This window comes from Aplidium turbinatum, chromosome 10 (assembly GCF_918807975.1).
Source record: "Aplidium turbinatum chromosome 10, kaAplTurb1.1, whole genome shotgun sequence".
Lineage (NCBI taxonomy): Eukaryota > Metazoa > Chordata > Ascidiacea > Aplousobranchia > Polyclinidae > Aplidium > Aplidium turbinatum.
Window position 1 is genome coordinate 13,760,358 of NC_137481.1, and position 15,996 is coordinate 13,776,353.

The 15,996-nt window shown below is 36.6% G+C and overlaps 1 protein-coding gene across 1 annotated transcript; it reads right to left on the bottom strand.

Moving 5' to 3' along the window:
* Positions 1–446: 446 nt before the first annotated feature.
* Positions 447–15,715, bottom strand: LOC145778565 (uncharacterized). Its single transcript, XM_082590076.1, has 10 exons — positions 15,588–15,715; positions 13,674–13,854; positions 10,769–10,879; positions 8,896–8,986; positions 8,525–8,623; positions 6,336–6,388; positions 5,200–5,288; positions 4,518–4,664; positions 3,786–3,891; positions 447–2,148 (listed from the first exon to the last, which is right to left on the bottom strand). The coding sequence occupies exons 2-10, from the start codon at positions 13,730–13,732 to the stop codon at positions 2,037–2,039; spliced, it is 867 nt and encodes a 288-aa protein (XP_082446202.1). The 5' UTR covers positions 13,733–13,854; positions 15,588–15,715; the 3' UTR covers positions 447–2,036.
* Between the last annotated feature and the right edge of the window lie 281 nt (positions 15,716–15,996).

Here is a 15,996-nt window from a genome sequence, read left to right on the forward strand (position 1 = left end):
GGAAAAGTATCCTTAATTGATAGCTAATGAACTGAAAATCCCTCTGTATTCGGTACAAGATAACTTACATGTGTGAAGCACTTTTCAGCAAAATGGTTGGAATTAAATCCAAATATCACAACTAATTGACGAACAACCATTTCAACCAGCTTTTGACTACTGCATCTTTCAATATTACCTCTCGTTTTGAGAAACTCATTACAGGTCAAAGCCAACATCAAGTTTCACATTAAATTGCATTTCTTTTGTTGCGACCCTTTACAAAATTTAAGTTTTGAATTTGGGCCCCTTGCTGAAAAAGGTGAAGAACCACTGGTCTTGACCGTTACTTAAATGCAAGCCGGTTGAAAATATGTGCCTGATTGTAACTACAGTAGCCTACTTGGTCGGGAACTTAAGTGTAATCTTTCTACAAACTCCTTTTCAATACTATGATGCTCTTTTCTGTCATTTAATCAATACAAAAGTAAATACCATTGCACAAAAGCAGCTTTTGAAGAATTCCGTAGAAAACGTGCAGCCTATAATCGTATCCAAAGCATTAAATACATTACGGACCTCATGTGTGATGATTCCTCTTGTCTTGGTGAAAACAAAAACACTGTTCCAGTGCTCCATCAACATTAAGTTTATCATTAAGCTCTGACTTAAAAATTAATAAGTTAGGCTACTTAACTTCTGACAGGTTCATGTTGCTTAGTGGATGTGCAACCGTGTACATCAGAAAAACTGAATTCAGAAACGACCACGTTGAACAAAGAAATCTATGAGCAACAAACAGGAACAAATAATGTAAACTCTCTGAAACTGAAAATCGAACACAACCTATGGAGATGATGCAATGAATATACCGTAATAAAAAAGTAAATACAAAGACATGCAAAGTAACACTGTTCAAAAAGTGAAAATAAACAATGAAAATATCACTCCACAACAATGCAGTCAAAGTAACATGGTAAAGATGCAAACTTTGTGTGCTACAAATTTCAAGAATAGTCAGAAATCACTTAGTGAGTCACACATTCACTAGAAAGAAGAGTGATAGGCAGTTGCAGGAGGACAGGCAGTGAGGACCCAAGACTCCCAAATTCCCCATTACTGTTTTTTGCTTTTCGGCGCTCAAAAGTGAATCAATATAGAACTTGCCACAGATCCTCAGAAATACATTGCACTTGGGCTACACTGAGGCTAGTGACGAGACGGTTAAGCTCTGATTCTGGACTAGGAAACGTTTTTAACGGAAATGAAAGTTTACAGTGGATGAACACAAACAGTTCAGAAACGTCACGTGCGGCTACGAATCGTATGGCTAAGCAAGTGAATTATTTCTGTGGATCCTGATATCGTTGCATTCGAAACCATGCCATAGCGTTTCTTTTGTGGAATAACATTTCTACTTCACTAATTTACATAGCAGCATGTCGTTAGTTTTACACATCATTTTATAATGAGCACATCATGGTAAACCAACAGGGAATTCAAACGTTTAATAGGCTATGTTTCATCCTAAAGTTAGCAATCATACATTATGAAAATATACCGCACATTTACAACCAAGATTGTAACAAAATAAATCTCATTTTTAACATTTACAGCCATAACCCAGCCTTGTACTGCAAAAACATCATTTAATGAAATTCAACGATGACAGAGGGTGTCCGAACAAGAAACAGTCAGTCATTTTTAAAGCTTATAAAAAACGGTATACTTTTGAATTGTAACTCAAAAGACATCAACAACTGAACCCCATTCTGACAAACAATGTCCCAACACATAAATCAAAGTAGCCTAATTCTTGCACTTTGACGCGATCAGCAATCTATACTCTATAGCCCTCAGTCTTTTCAAAACATTCTGAATCGCAAAAAAAAACTTTTGGAAGTGCTTTACAAATGTATAAAACGCATCGTTAAAATATTCAATAAAATCGTTTTCAGAAACTCTAAATGAAAAACTGCGAAAGTATTTCAAGACGTATGATTGAAGGCAGAACAAAGAAACTCGATGTTCAACACTTTAATGTTCTATCAGCAAAGTCAAGCGTGTACGAAGTCACCCATATCTTCTTCATCGTCCGTTATACTGAGCATTCGATCAATGTCTCTGTGGCAGGTCAACGCACCTGCGCCGCGACTTGAGCTTGGGGTGCTGTAAAAAAGTAAAATTTGATAAAAAGAATTAAAAAAAACACAACTACAAATGACAATATGTTTGGTGCCCGAGGTCCAGGGTTGATCGGTTTAAACCGGGGCGGTTTAAACCGCCCGGTAAAAACCTGGTTTAAACCGGGCAGTTTTGACCACTTATTGCTGGTCAAAACCCCTTTTGTGTATAAATCAAGTTGCTTTTCAATTGAATTAAAAGTATTACCCTCCATGTTATTAGTAATGATGTTCAACTATATTTTGTTTTGATCAACATAACCTAAATGCTGGATTTGGAACAAAAAAATATTCAACTTCTCTGTTTGTTTTTGATATTTCAATCAGTTGGTTATTTTAATTACTGAGAAAATGCAAATTCTAAAAATAAGTTTCTGATGAACCAAAAAATGCTTGGTAGAACGATGAACAATTTGCACAGCCAACTGAAGTACAAGAATTTATTCCAACAATTTTTTTTTTATGAAAAACATTTGCCATCAAATTTTATCCAGTTAAAATAAAACAATGCGAATGCATATTCTAAGATGCTTTAAAAATTAAAGACAGGATAGTTTATAATTCATTCTTTGAAGCAAAGTACACGTCAAGCCAAGAAAGGATTATCGGAAAAGGAACAAGTTGTGGTGCCTTATGCCTATCTACTTTATGTAGAACACCTCAATTGAACAATTGGAGTTAACAAGTCTCTCCAGTATATTCAAATGCTTCATTCACCAGTCAATTTCATCTTTTCTTTCTCCCTCACCTTCTCCCTCCTACCTCACCTTCTACCATCTCCCTCACATTTTCAGTGATTTTCTGGCGAACACGATCAAGCAACTCATTACAGGGTTTTGACCAGTCAGGTCAGGGTTTTGACCAGTTTTGACCGGTTTAAACCTAGTTTTGACCGGTTAAAACCAGGTTTAAACCGCTTAGAGATCAACCCTGCCGAGGTCCAGAAAAATATAGAAGCTCAAAATATTCAAAAGTTACCATGTTTTTCAATCGATTTGTTTATAAATTTAGGAAATTGGATCAGTTCTATGAAATGGGTTTACTTTTTAGAAAACAAAACGGTGAGATTGCCTACCCCCTTGTAATCGACGAGCGTGCGTCATCACCAAGCAAGAAGCAGCTTACGACATTTAAAAATACGATTAGATGTATCAAAAGAAACGTCGACAATATCAATATTTAGTGAATCGGCGCTACTCAAAGTCAAATTGTGGAACGCGGACAATGCACTGGTATCTTAGTTAATTACCACGTTGATAAACAAGTTTAAACCTTCCTCCACAGACTTGTTCATAGAGGCAAAGTTTCAGCACAGAGAGAAAAGGAGATAGTTACAAAAGCTCGATTTTGGCTTGTCAAACTGTTTGTCGGAAAAACCTCAGGGTATTTGAAGACACGAAAACAAACCAACACCAAAATCAGCTTTATCTCAAGCTCTTTTAAAAAATTACTTGAGTCTGTCAAAGGCTAAAAAGCCAATACTTACTTTTACAATTGAAAGATATGCTGCCGATAGGAAAGGTCAGAGTATTTGAGTAAACCAAGAGAAAAACATGGTTACTCGTTACTGCACACTTCTTGTTACTCGAAAGACGTTGCATATTGTTGCTTACACATGATTACCTGCTATTTCTTGGTGTGTCTTTGCTGTATCCCACTCCAATAGGTTCCAAACGTTTCTCCAGTGGAATTTTGTCTTTTAGGTTTTTTGGAAGATCATCGATCAAGCCTTGGTTAAAAATTACCACAGTATCCCACATTAGTTTTAGCATGCGCACAATAATGTAAAAATTCCAAACACTTCTGCACGCGATAAATTGTGATTCTTGTGCTACAGATACACGTCTCTGTGGTGAAGACTTAGTCAACAACCACAACAGTTTTATTGCTGAGTAACAACACAGTATATCAACGCCTCGTACCATCAGGCGTAAACAATGTAAACATGCATTTGAAACCTTGAGTGTCACTGAGATGCTGCCTCCTTTGGCTTCGAATTACAGTATATGGTTTATTTGAAAAAGTTCTCATAAAAATACAGTGATTGAAAATATCTGTATCTTTTGTGATAATGCATTTTTTTAAATTCGGAAAGTTGTATTAAAATTTCCCATTCGTCCAAGGTGCCCCTAACTGCTAGATCAGAACAGCTGCTGTAGCTGCAGGTCTCGATCATTTACTCCGACTTGCACCAGTTTCGTTGCAGCTCTAAATTGTGTTTCCTTGTTTTTTTATAAACTGCGGATTCAAAAGGTACCGCCTGGAATTACATCACCAAACAAACTCACGGCACTGGCCTCAAGAAGACACACACGGTATCAATACATGCCACATTTCAACCGCCTAGTTACTCACCAGACGTATAATCGTCCCACTCGATTCGTTCTTTCCCTTTGCGGTTTGAAGTTGTTGAGTTTTCGATCGCAATAAAATCTTCTTCACTAGACTGGCCATCACCTCCACGATTTAAGAAAGCAACAGAGTCATGTGGAGATGTGTTGCCTGAATAATCAGTTAATTGGCGTTGTTTGTCCTCAGCCTTAACAACATTTGTAGCAAATATAGCTGGGAATTTTAAAAATCCAATTTACAATTCGACCAATTTTAGTGAATCAAAGCCGAAAAAAACATTGATTTTGCAAAGGTATATAATTACGCTCGATTTATTTATGTTTTTACAGTTTACACACAATACAAATTTAAATTTTTGACTACATATAAATGGCAATATTTTCTTTTTGGAAACAGTCAAATGCATGTAGGCTACTTAAAACAATAATCACATGGGATGGAATTAATTTCTGCGCAGTTGGCAACGATACCGAGCCTGATAGTAAAACATAAAGTCTTTGACAATACCGGTCGCAATTGGTTGTTTGACTGAAAACACAATTCTAAACAGGTCAGAAATGTGAGCAGTATTTTTGATAACCTCATCAAAAAGTTATATATATCCTCTGCGTGGCATGCACAGTTAGCAGGAAAACCCCGCAAAAACAACATTGCGGCTTCAGTTTTGGATTGCTATTATACTTGCCTGGTTTGCTGCCATACTGGCGACGGAAGGCGATAGAGCGGGAACGAACTTCTTCCAAAAAGTTTTCAAAATCATCTTCCACTTCTTCTCTATTATTAGAAAACAAATATCATCATCATCAACAACAAACACAAAATAAAAATAACAAACACGTAGTCAACAGAGTTAATGAAAACAATCGCGATACGCAGGCCTTCATCAGTTGGATTAGAAGAGTCAAGGAAGCTAATAATCTTCCTGTTCACCTTCATGTCAAGGAATACGTTGTCAAAACGGGTCTGCTACTATTCGGTGAGTCCGATTCGGTGAGTTCATAACCTCTAACCCCTAACCTTAACCCCAAACTCCTAACCCTAAAACGGCAATGATAATTAGGCTACGGTACCCGATAATTTAAAAAAAAAAATTGAAAAAATCCCCCGTTAAGGGATCGAACTCATCGAATCGGACTCACCGAATCGGACTCACCGAAACGGGCCATTCCGGTCAAAACACACGGTTATTTCTTATTGTGTACACAGTGACAGTAGGTAAGGTAAAGATCCCATGTTCAATTACTGAACTTCGGGAAATGAGAAGATAAAGTTTTTATTATATATACAGTACTAAGATTTCGGCGCGAGAGCAAGGTATTCCTTCCTCTTGGTCACTTTTCCTTCACCAACTTCACTCACTCAATTTATTATACAATATGGGTTTTAACTCGCAATAAGGCAAGTTGAGGAGGAAAGCAGCAAGGTGAGCTTGACAAGAGAGGACGCGTTAGACAGATCGATGTGGAGGCAGGGTGTGAAGGCGATTGCGCCACGTAGAGGTGAATTCGGCCATCCTCGGTAACGGGGACATCACCGGATTAAAACTGGACTACTACCACTAAAGGTGTCGACTGTCGTCCCAGGTTTACGAAATTGAAAAGCAGAGGCCTTATCCGTTTTGGCATCCCAACAATAGATACAGTGTTAATAAACAAAGCAACTTTTAACCATCATATAGCCACTAGTCAGCCATATTCAATTACGTGCACGCAAGTTGCATAAAAAGAAACCTTGGTTTTTAACCCACTAAATAAGTCTGGACTTAATAAACAGCTGTTCTTCAGTGTTTGTCATTGAACTCATGAATAAGTAGCAACTCACAGGGTTAAGTTGTGTGGACTTGGAGACCTTGTGGTATTGTTGTCTGAATGATCCTGTTGGCAAAAGTACCAGAAAATGAATTTGCAACAAAATTTAAAAGCCAGTTTAAAAGATTTCTACAGCTTTATTCATGGTATGAATAAAACTTCGTCGAATTTTCCGTTCAATACTACATTCAATGTGTCAGATTTTGGCGAAAATACGGTACTATATATTTTGAGCATGTACAAGGTTAACGAAAGTCCTTGGACCAAGTTATAAACGATTTCTTAATAGAAAGTACATTAAATTTCATCAAAAAGGTATCACAGTGAGAGTTTACAATACTAGGAATAAATTTCGTTATTTATTTTCAATGTCGCCGCTCTTCTCTTGGATAACTCTCTCAATTCTTTGTCGGAAGTTTTCGGCCGAGGCACGTAGCTCATCCCTGGGTATTTTGGCTCATTCCCGCAGGAGTGATTGCTTCAGAGCATCCACACTTGAGCAACGAAACAGGCCTTTGCCTTCAATAACGACCACACACAAAAGTCCATGGGATGCAAATCAGGCAATGAGGGAGGTCATATTTCCTTGCTCCAAAACCTTGAAAGTTTACGTGAGCACCAGCCCTGAGTCTTTCTTGAGGTGTGGAATGGTGCCCCATCTTGTTAGTACGTAAACGGCTGATCTTTGTAGTGTTTTTTCATCTCTTCAAGGGCTGGAACCAGAATCCCTTTCCAATATTTTTTGTTTTTGGAGAGATGTAAGGAACTGTCGTTTTCTCATCTCGCATCTTGTAAGGAGACAACTGAAGATTATTTTCCACAATGGTTTTCATTGAAGTGTTGCTCACACTCATGTCTTTGGCCATTTGACGGGTGGATCTGTTTGAGTTTCTCGCCCCCTTCCTCGGACAGCCTTAACTACTTTCTTTGTTCGAGCAATGCGAGGTCTTCCACTCCTAGGACGATCTTCACGTGTATATACCAAGTTTCTTAAATCTATTCACAACATGGTAAACAGTAGATTTGGCAACTTTTAAGAGCTTAATGATCTCATAGTTTGTTTTCCTTGCGCGATGGAGCTGAATGATGGATTCTCTTTGGCTCATTTTAGACCTTACTATTAGACCTAAATTTTAGAGAGTTTAGCAAGATATTTAGCATAATAAAAGGCATGCATGTCTTGTTGGCTGAATCAGCAGAAGCTCTGCAAATTTTTTTAGAAGTAAACAACATTGGAAAGAAATAGCCTATAACACGAAATTCTACACAAAAAAGACGAAAACGGTGATTATAACAAGAAAAGAAAATGCATCGAGTTTAAATATTGCAATTGACGGAATACTGGTCGAACAAGTCAAAAACTTGTACTTTACCTATCTGGGACACACAATACATGAAAATGGCAGATGCGATAAAGAGATATCGAGACAAATAAAAACAGCAAGAAACAACTTTGTCAAAATGAAAAAGACATTAACAACACGCAAAATTAACATCAACACTGAAAAACGACCTATGAAATGCTATATCTGAGCTAGGTCACTTTACAACGCAGAAACATGGACATTGTAATCACAAATGGTAAAACGACTAGAGGCATTTGAAACGTGGGTTTATGAAAGAATGCTTAAAATTTCATGGAAAGATAAAATCACAAATAAAGATGTACTACTTCGAATGCAAACCAACATGGAAATTCTATAATATAAACAATTAAAACTGAAGTAAAGGAGCAAGTCTTTTAGCAAGTATTTTGGCCGTATGATTTGCAATAATTCTATTCAAAGACAACTACTTGAAGGAAAAATGAATGGAAAACGAAATATGGGGCAGACCATCAAGAATTTGGACTAATGATATTAAAGACTGGTCAGGATTTGTTAGAAAACTGCTAAAGAAAAATCTCAGTAACAGAAAAACTTGGTGCTTCATTGCCTCCAACATTCGATCAGAGGAAGAAACTTAATGATGATATGATGATAAAAAGGCATATATATAAGTGACATTCAATATGTTTAAACATGAAATGAAAAAAAGTCCAAGAATTTTCTGTTCACCCTGTGTATATACAAGGTTGATAAAAAACTGGATGGAAAAGCTAGTAGTAATAATAGTCATTAGTGAATTCTCCTTAAAGTTGTCTCTGCTGCTTTGCATGACACAAAAAAGTTAATCTCATATTCAGAGACAGTTCTTACTTACTTTTAATAAAAGTGTTCTTTCAGAAAAAGTAGTCGTCTCTTTTCGAGCTTCACTGTGTGGTTTTTTATCAACTTGAAATAAATCTTCTCCAAATAACTTCTATGATAACAAAAAGACAGGTACCGTAACCAAAATTTTATTGATTTAATTCTAACTTATATAACTGCACTAAGCTGCAAAAAGAACGACCTCATAAATTAAAAATATATATACCAGTTTTAGCATAATAATCAAAAAGACAAAAACAAATTTTACAGATAAAAAATTCAGCCATACATTTTTTCTTATTTTTGCTTAAACACACTAGGAAATAAACATAATTATATATATACTATTGCTATTGACGGCTAGACAATCAAAAATTCATGTACCTCTTGACTAATTGGTTCATCAATCTTTTTTTGTCTTTCAATAATCTTATCACAGTGTTGTTCTAAATTCTGGCCTTCTTGATTGATTTTTCTATAAAAACAATGTTTTAACATGTTACTTTTTAAACAATGCCTTTCTTTCCTGGCGCACTGCACATGACAATCATGATAACTACACCAGGCCTTAAAACTCGTGTTTTTTTCCGGCAGCCACCGTGGCCTACCGAGAGCTCCTTCTCGGCGGACAAATCTGCGCGCTTGGAGGCCAAAATATAAAATGATAGGACAAGTAAATAGAATTAAACTTGCAACAGTGTTACAATGATCACTTAGCGTTGTTGAAGTCTGGGCGACGTCCTGCTATAGAATCGTTGTACCACGCAATAACTGCTTCATCGGGATTGTAATCCGGTATTGCAGGACCATCTGACGACACTACATTGTTGCAACTACTCGCAGCTCAGAAGATTGTTTTAACTGTATTAAACCGCCTTTCATAAAACCTGACCATTTATTCCGTTATGATGCAGGTTTTTTTTTGCTGAGTCTTTTCGGTCATTTCTCTGAAATGACTTGAAAAATTTCGGTTATTTTTTATTTATTTCGGTCATTTTTTTCTGATGAAAATAGTCCTTTCAAGTATATATAGCTGATACAAACCAAAATTTGCACTTCCTGACTAGCTACAACATTAAGTTTCGTTGAGAAACGTTGTCGTGTTTTATCTGAGAAAAGTTAGAACAGACAAACGTTTCTTCAACGTTCATCAGCGAAACTCAACCTTGCAACACCCGGCCGCAGCTATCTTTTATTGCACCGAATTGACTATATATTTTTTCGGACATTTTGACCGAATTGACTGCATTTTTTCGGAAATTTTGTTAAAAAATCGGTCAATGACCGATTAATGACCGAAAAAAACAAAAAAACAGTTATGATGTCACCATTGAAGGTGTGAAGTCACTAACCCACAGCCGGAACATTTCTCAACTATGAAGACACGTGTTTTCCCCTCCGATTTCAACTAACCTAGTACTCCTTTTTAACAACGATTCAATGTCAGACAACATTGAATCGATATAAAAACAACAACATTGCCAGCCTATGTAAATTATCACTTCGGATTAACACTTTGTTAAAATAAACGTCGGGAATTGCAAACAAGACTTACAGTGCTGGTGATCGCAGCTGGATGTATTCCATTTACAATATATAGGCCTACAATAGCAAATGTTCCCGCGCAATACAATAATGGATTATGAGGCGCTGACCTAATTCTGCGTCACTCTTTGATACTACATATTTTCGACATTTAATCCACGATCATTCTAATGCGAAATTAAATAATTGACTAGAAGAAACCGGCGGCCAAACTTGGCCGACTGAGGAGGTAGCACCGGCGGTAATTTAAGCACTACTTAGCGGCCATGGCCGCGATGGCCGCCGGTTGCTTTAAGGCTTGTATATACATCTAAACGTAAACTTTGAAATAAATAAAGTGTAACATGTGAATAGTTAGTTAGTGCACGGTTTTACATCCTTTGTTCCCAGTGATTGCACTAAACTAACTCTAATATATATAATACTGAAAAACCTTTGAAATGCCAAAAGTTATAGTTTTGTTATTGCAAAAGCTATATACCAATTGGTCAATACTGAAATACTTTACTTTATTTCAGTTTGCTATAAACCAAGTATTCTTATACATGTACTATTAAGTATCAGTTTAATCAATGTACCGTATTTAATTTGAATCATCATTTTTAGTGTGCACAACATTCTTTGCTATGGATTGCACTGCAATTCAGATAGCTGCATCAAGTTTGTAGATGAAAAGAGAATAAAAAGTGTTAATTTAAAGATAACAACTCACACAACATCAGTTCCATAATTTGGTAAGTCAGAATCCTCTAGCATCAAACAGTCAAACTCTATTCCACGTTGCTGGTCTTCTTCATCCTTGTAATTGATCAAATATTGCAACCTGATAAATATAACATTTAACTTTTAAATACCATATCGGTGAATACAATAAAAGACATATAGTACTGTTATTTAGTGAAGGCATTGCTAAAATGGAAGATAACATAGTTTGTTTTCTGTGGTCTAATAACTAATTGGCTCAATCGCATATTCAATGACTTCCATTGCCCATTTCATTTTTTAGCAGCTGATGAAAGATACAGTCTTCGAAATTAGCATATTTTTACTTCGGCAAAAACGTTGCCGAGGCCAAACGGCAAAACTTGAAATTGCTTCGGCAATTGCTGTGAACGTTTATTACGAAAAATTTGTACCAAAACATGCAAAACGAGAAGTGAAAAATATACTAGAGTAGTCTATCACGACCGCATTTGTTTGATTTTTTGTGATGTTATAATACTAAAAATAGCGATAAAGCGAGCAACGCGATACACACGCTGTTCAGTGTTCACGCTAAATAACTCACGGGAGGGGGGGGAACTAAGTTAATTTTGGGTTGATTCAACGTTCGAGTCTACACAAATCGATTTTATTTACCCAGCGGATTATATATATTGCGTAACAACAATACCCACTAAGAAATTTACGTTTGTTTTATATTAATTTCTGATACAGCTAGAAGAGAGGCGAGGCGCGTTAAGGAGTAGGGGAGCAAGTCTTTTAGGCGCTGACAGTTAGGCGCTGGTCTAATAGGCGCGCACACTGTGGCGTCTGGATATTTAGGTGCGGAGCACTGTGGCGCCCGGTCATTTAGGTGCTATTCCTAGTAAAGTCTGTAGATTGTATCAGCTTGCCAGAAAATTATATCCTGGCTTCCGTGAGTGAAGCTGCTTAAACCGGCAATGCTTTTCACACAAAATGTTATATTGAACAGAAAAATATATTGTTGTTTTATTGATTTATTACTGTTTTATTTGTTGTTAGTCCAGGTTTGCGTTGGTGAAAGCTTTATCAATAATTCATTCAAGCTTCCAAACATTATTGAGTTCATTTTTAGTTAACTCTTTCGCGACCACGGACGTATACACACGCCTTGGGATTTTTGCCATGATGACCAAGGAAGTATCCCTACGTCCAAGGTTGAAAGGTAGCCTATTTCAAGCAAAAAAAATGTAAATGATGGCAGATAAAATTTTTCTCATGTGCAGAATTATTTTGGCATTCGATTAAACTACATATATTATCATATTATTGTATCATGCTTGGGTAGTAAGGATTATAATGAAGTAGGCTACACTTTTCTGCCAATTTTTAATTTTTTTAGAAATTAGAAAAAATACCGTGTGGAAAGTTGCTAGTTGTACATTGAATGTTTTAAATTTTATTGCAAAGCTTTGCATCTTAAGATAGCTGAAGATGTATGCTTTCATTTGATGTCAAGATTGTGCGTCTATGTCGATCACATGAGATGTTTTTACGGAGTAAATACAACAGATTTGTGTGAAAAATGTCTGGTACTATTTAGATTAAACGTCTTGACCTCGGTGGTTGCGAAAGAGTCAAATAATAACTACACTAAACATCAGTAAAAAAAATATCATACCGTGGCCTATATTGAAGCGGGTGGTTAAAATTTTATTACATGTAAACTAAAACATTACATGTAAACTAATAGGAAAATCTATCTAATAGTTTTTAATGTAGGCTACAGTTTTTCAGGCTATAGCTTAACCGCTTTGGACATCTCAAGTTTGTACACACTATAGCATTAATTAATCAAAGTTGTGCGCTTTTAAACATTTTGAAAGTCACTTAAGAAACAAGCACTGGTTTACTATTGACCTAGTCAAGAAAAGCATTTATGTTGAAAAATAGCCTACCTGAATACACTATTACTCAGCGCTGCCACTCAGCATTACTCAGCAACTTCACTCATTGAAGCCATGACCAACAACGCACACGCATTAACAAAACAAATTTGTTTCCTGTTCAATATAATATTTTGTGTGAAAAGCATTGCCCTACGCCCCTACCTGCCAAGCTGATACAATCTACAGACTTTACTAGGAATAGCACCTAAATGACCGGGCGCCACAGTGCTCCGCACCTAAATATCCAGACGCCACAGTGTGCGCGCCTATTAGACCAGCGCCTATCTGTCAGCGCCTAAAAGACGTGGACCCAGGAGTAGATGCTTACAATAATTTGACGTTTACTGGCGTTGAATCAAAGCAAATAGGGTGATATTTCCATAAAAGATTCAATTCTTCCAACTGGGCACGTGTGTAAGCGCTGGCGAAGTAGGAAGTAACCCAAATAAAACATCCAGCAACAGTAAGGTTGAATCAACATCCTAGTCTAATGTAGTCTAGAAAAGTAGTTTTTTTTGTAATCTTGTGGTCCTTACAAGTGCTCGTATGACCTCGGCATTTTTATTGCCGACGCTAATGCGCCATTCATGCATCTGCGTCGGCAATCACCGATTGCCGAGGCTAATTTCGAAGACTGATGATATAGAAAACGTTGACAGCCACTTGTTATTTGTCTCTCCCAGATTCAGGCATTAATAAGCTTGATCATGAAGTCAATAGTGGCCTCTTTACTAGCACAGGTTATTTCCACAACTATTTTCGATGGCAAGCTGCGTTCTTATCCTTTGTAGCCCCAACAGCTTTCTTAATCACAGTACTGTCAACGTAAGGGGGGTGACCCACAATCAACAACACATGGCTAAGAAAGACCTGCAATTACTTAATATTATCAATAAATGTAATTATGCTAATACAAATAGGATATGCCTAATAAGTACACAAGCGATGCATTCAAATGAATGGCATTTTTATAAAAAATCTTACCTTGGTTCCTTATATTTTTTTCTAAATAGGATGTAAAGACATCCAAAACACTTGTCCATGACTCTAACGAAGCTTATCTGTTGTTCATACTTTATTGAGTCAATGAGAAATCAGAAATTGTAAAACAATTGTTGTTACAAAGCCTTTATTTGTTGTGCATTTACATAAATTCCAATCAAATCTAAAAATACAGGAAAAAGTGAGGAGTCCAGGGCAGTAGCTTACACCAAACATGCGCAACCGACGAGCTGCACTGCAGCCAGCGTCTTGTTATGAGCGACCCGTGTGTACTAAGGTTAAATGCTTAAAGTGTATTGCCTACTACATACAGCTACCGCAAAGTGACTTCAGACCTTTTTGCATACAGCAAAATTTACACCAGGTTTGTAGCTGTGCGTTTTACATCAGATCATACGACTAACAATAAGCATTACTACTAATAACAATGCAAAGATTGTAAAAAATGTGAAGATTTTAATAATGCAATATCTGACAAAATATTAAGAAATGTCGATTGTTTTTATTAAAAGGTTTCATTATAATTTATATACAAAATGTTTGTTTTTCTTGAAAATTTAGAAAGGTCCGAAGTCATTTTGCGGTAGCTGCAGGGTTGGAAGTAACGACTAGTTGTCACTATTCGATAGCGTTATTCGTTGCTTTCTGAATATCGAATGCTTATACCCATTCCTTTTAAAAATAAATATCGAATGCGCGTTGTTCACTGCTTTTTTATGCAAGCAACAAAATCCTTATTCGTTTTTCACTAATCGATAATTAGGAGAACTGCTGAATCATTTTTTGTTGTTTACCTACTTTGTTGTCAAAACGAATTTGCGAGATTTGGTTTTCGGATTACTATCCGACCTAGTCCCCTTCCGGTTTTCGAACTTTAAAGGATTAAGGAAAATTTTTCGGCAACACAGTTCAGAAAAACCATGCCAGTGAGAGCCGTTAACAGTGTTGCAAACTTTGCGGTTTTCCCGCAAGTTTGGGATTGTTTTGTTTTTTTCGAGTTTTGGTACCTTTTTTTGAGTTTGCGGGTTGCTTGTTTTTGGGCTTTGATAGCAGAAAGTCATTGCTTTTTTGGGCACTATCGAATAGTGAAATAGTCATTGCTTTTTGACTAACGACTTCCAACCCTGGGTAGCTGTACTTTACATCACAAATTATGTCTCATTGTCTCCAGCCTTGGTGGTAGAATCGGATTGAGGAAGATAAGCAATGAATTGTAAAAAAACTTTGTGAATAGCTGAGCGGCGAGCGCACTGTTTGATAGGGTTTGATTCAAAGCAAGTGTAAATTTTTGTGTTTTGTGTAATGTTGCACTAAAGCTATATATATAATAATGCTGCCTTGCAATTTCACAAATAAGAGTTTAGCACTTTGAACAGTGCTGAGAAAGTGTGAGTTTTGAGACACCAACTCCACTCCTACTCCATAAAATTAAACTCCATTCGAATCCAGCTCTAAAAAACTTTATCATTTCAGACTCCAAATCCACTCCACTTCAAAATTAAATTGTGAGTTAATATAACACTATGTGTAACATGAAATGGCTCAGGGGTGCAAAAATCTTTTTTTCAATTTTAGTAGCCTAGCATTTACCGGTAACTGTTTTTTATAAGCATTACCGTACTGCCTGGTCAAAAATAGTGGAGACAGATTTTATTTCTTTTTGTAAACAGAACTAGAATATGTGGTATATACTTATCTATTTAAACTAAAATAAAAGTTGCTGAACCTAACTCCAAATTCACTTCACTCTAAGACTTTGGTAAAAAATAAAACTACAAATCCAGTCCATCTTCTGAAAATCGGAATAAATTTAGCTCTACTCAACTCTAACTTAGAAGGTAGGATTGTACAGTACCGTAGTTGATACTTGTTAGAAAGTTGGTGCAAAATACATACTTTTGGATTTGATTTCAGCTTAAGTTGGTGACATCTTTCGCTACCAGTAGTTCTTTTATATAATTTGTTGGTTGCAGACTGTGTAAATTTCGACTTCTTTACAGCACATGAAAGCTATTGTTTTTAACTACAATTCTTCTTTGCTACATACAAATTATGATGAGTAGAAAGCGAAAAATTATTGATAAAGGTCGGATGTTTAATGACAACTGATTTGTAAAGTATTTCGTCATCCAACAAAATGATTAGCCTACATCATAGTCGGCTGCATAGCCAGCCGAGTGGTGAGAGCCCTGGAACGGCAATCGAAAGGGCGCCGGTTCGACACCGCTCAAGAGCATGCGGCTGTGTCTCTGGCAGGACACTTAAAGGCATGCCTGAAGGTGGACACGAAGATTGGCTTCCTTGC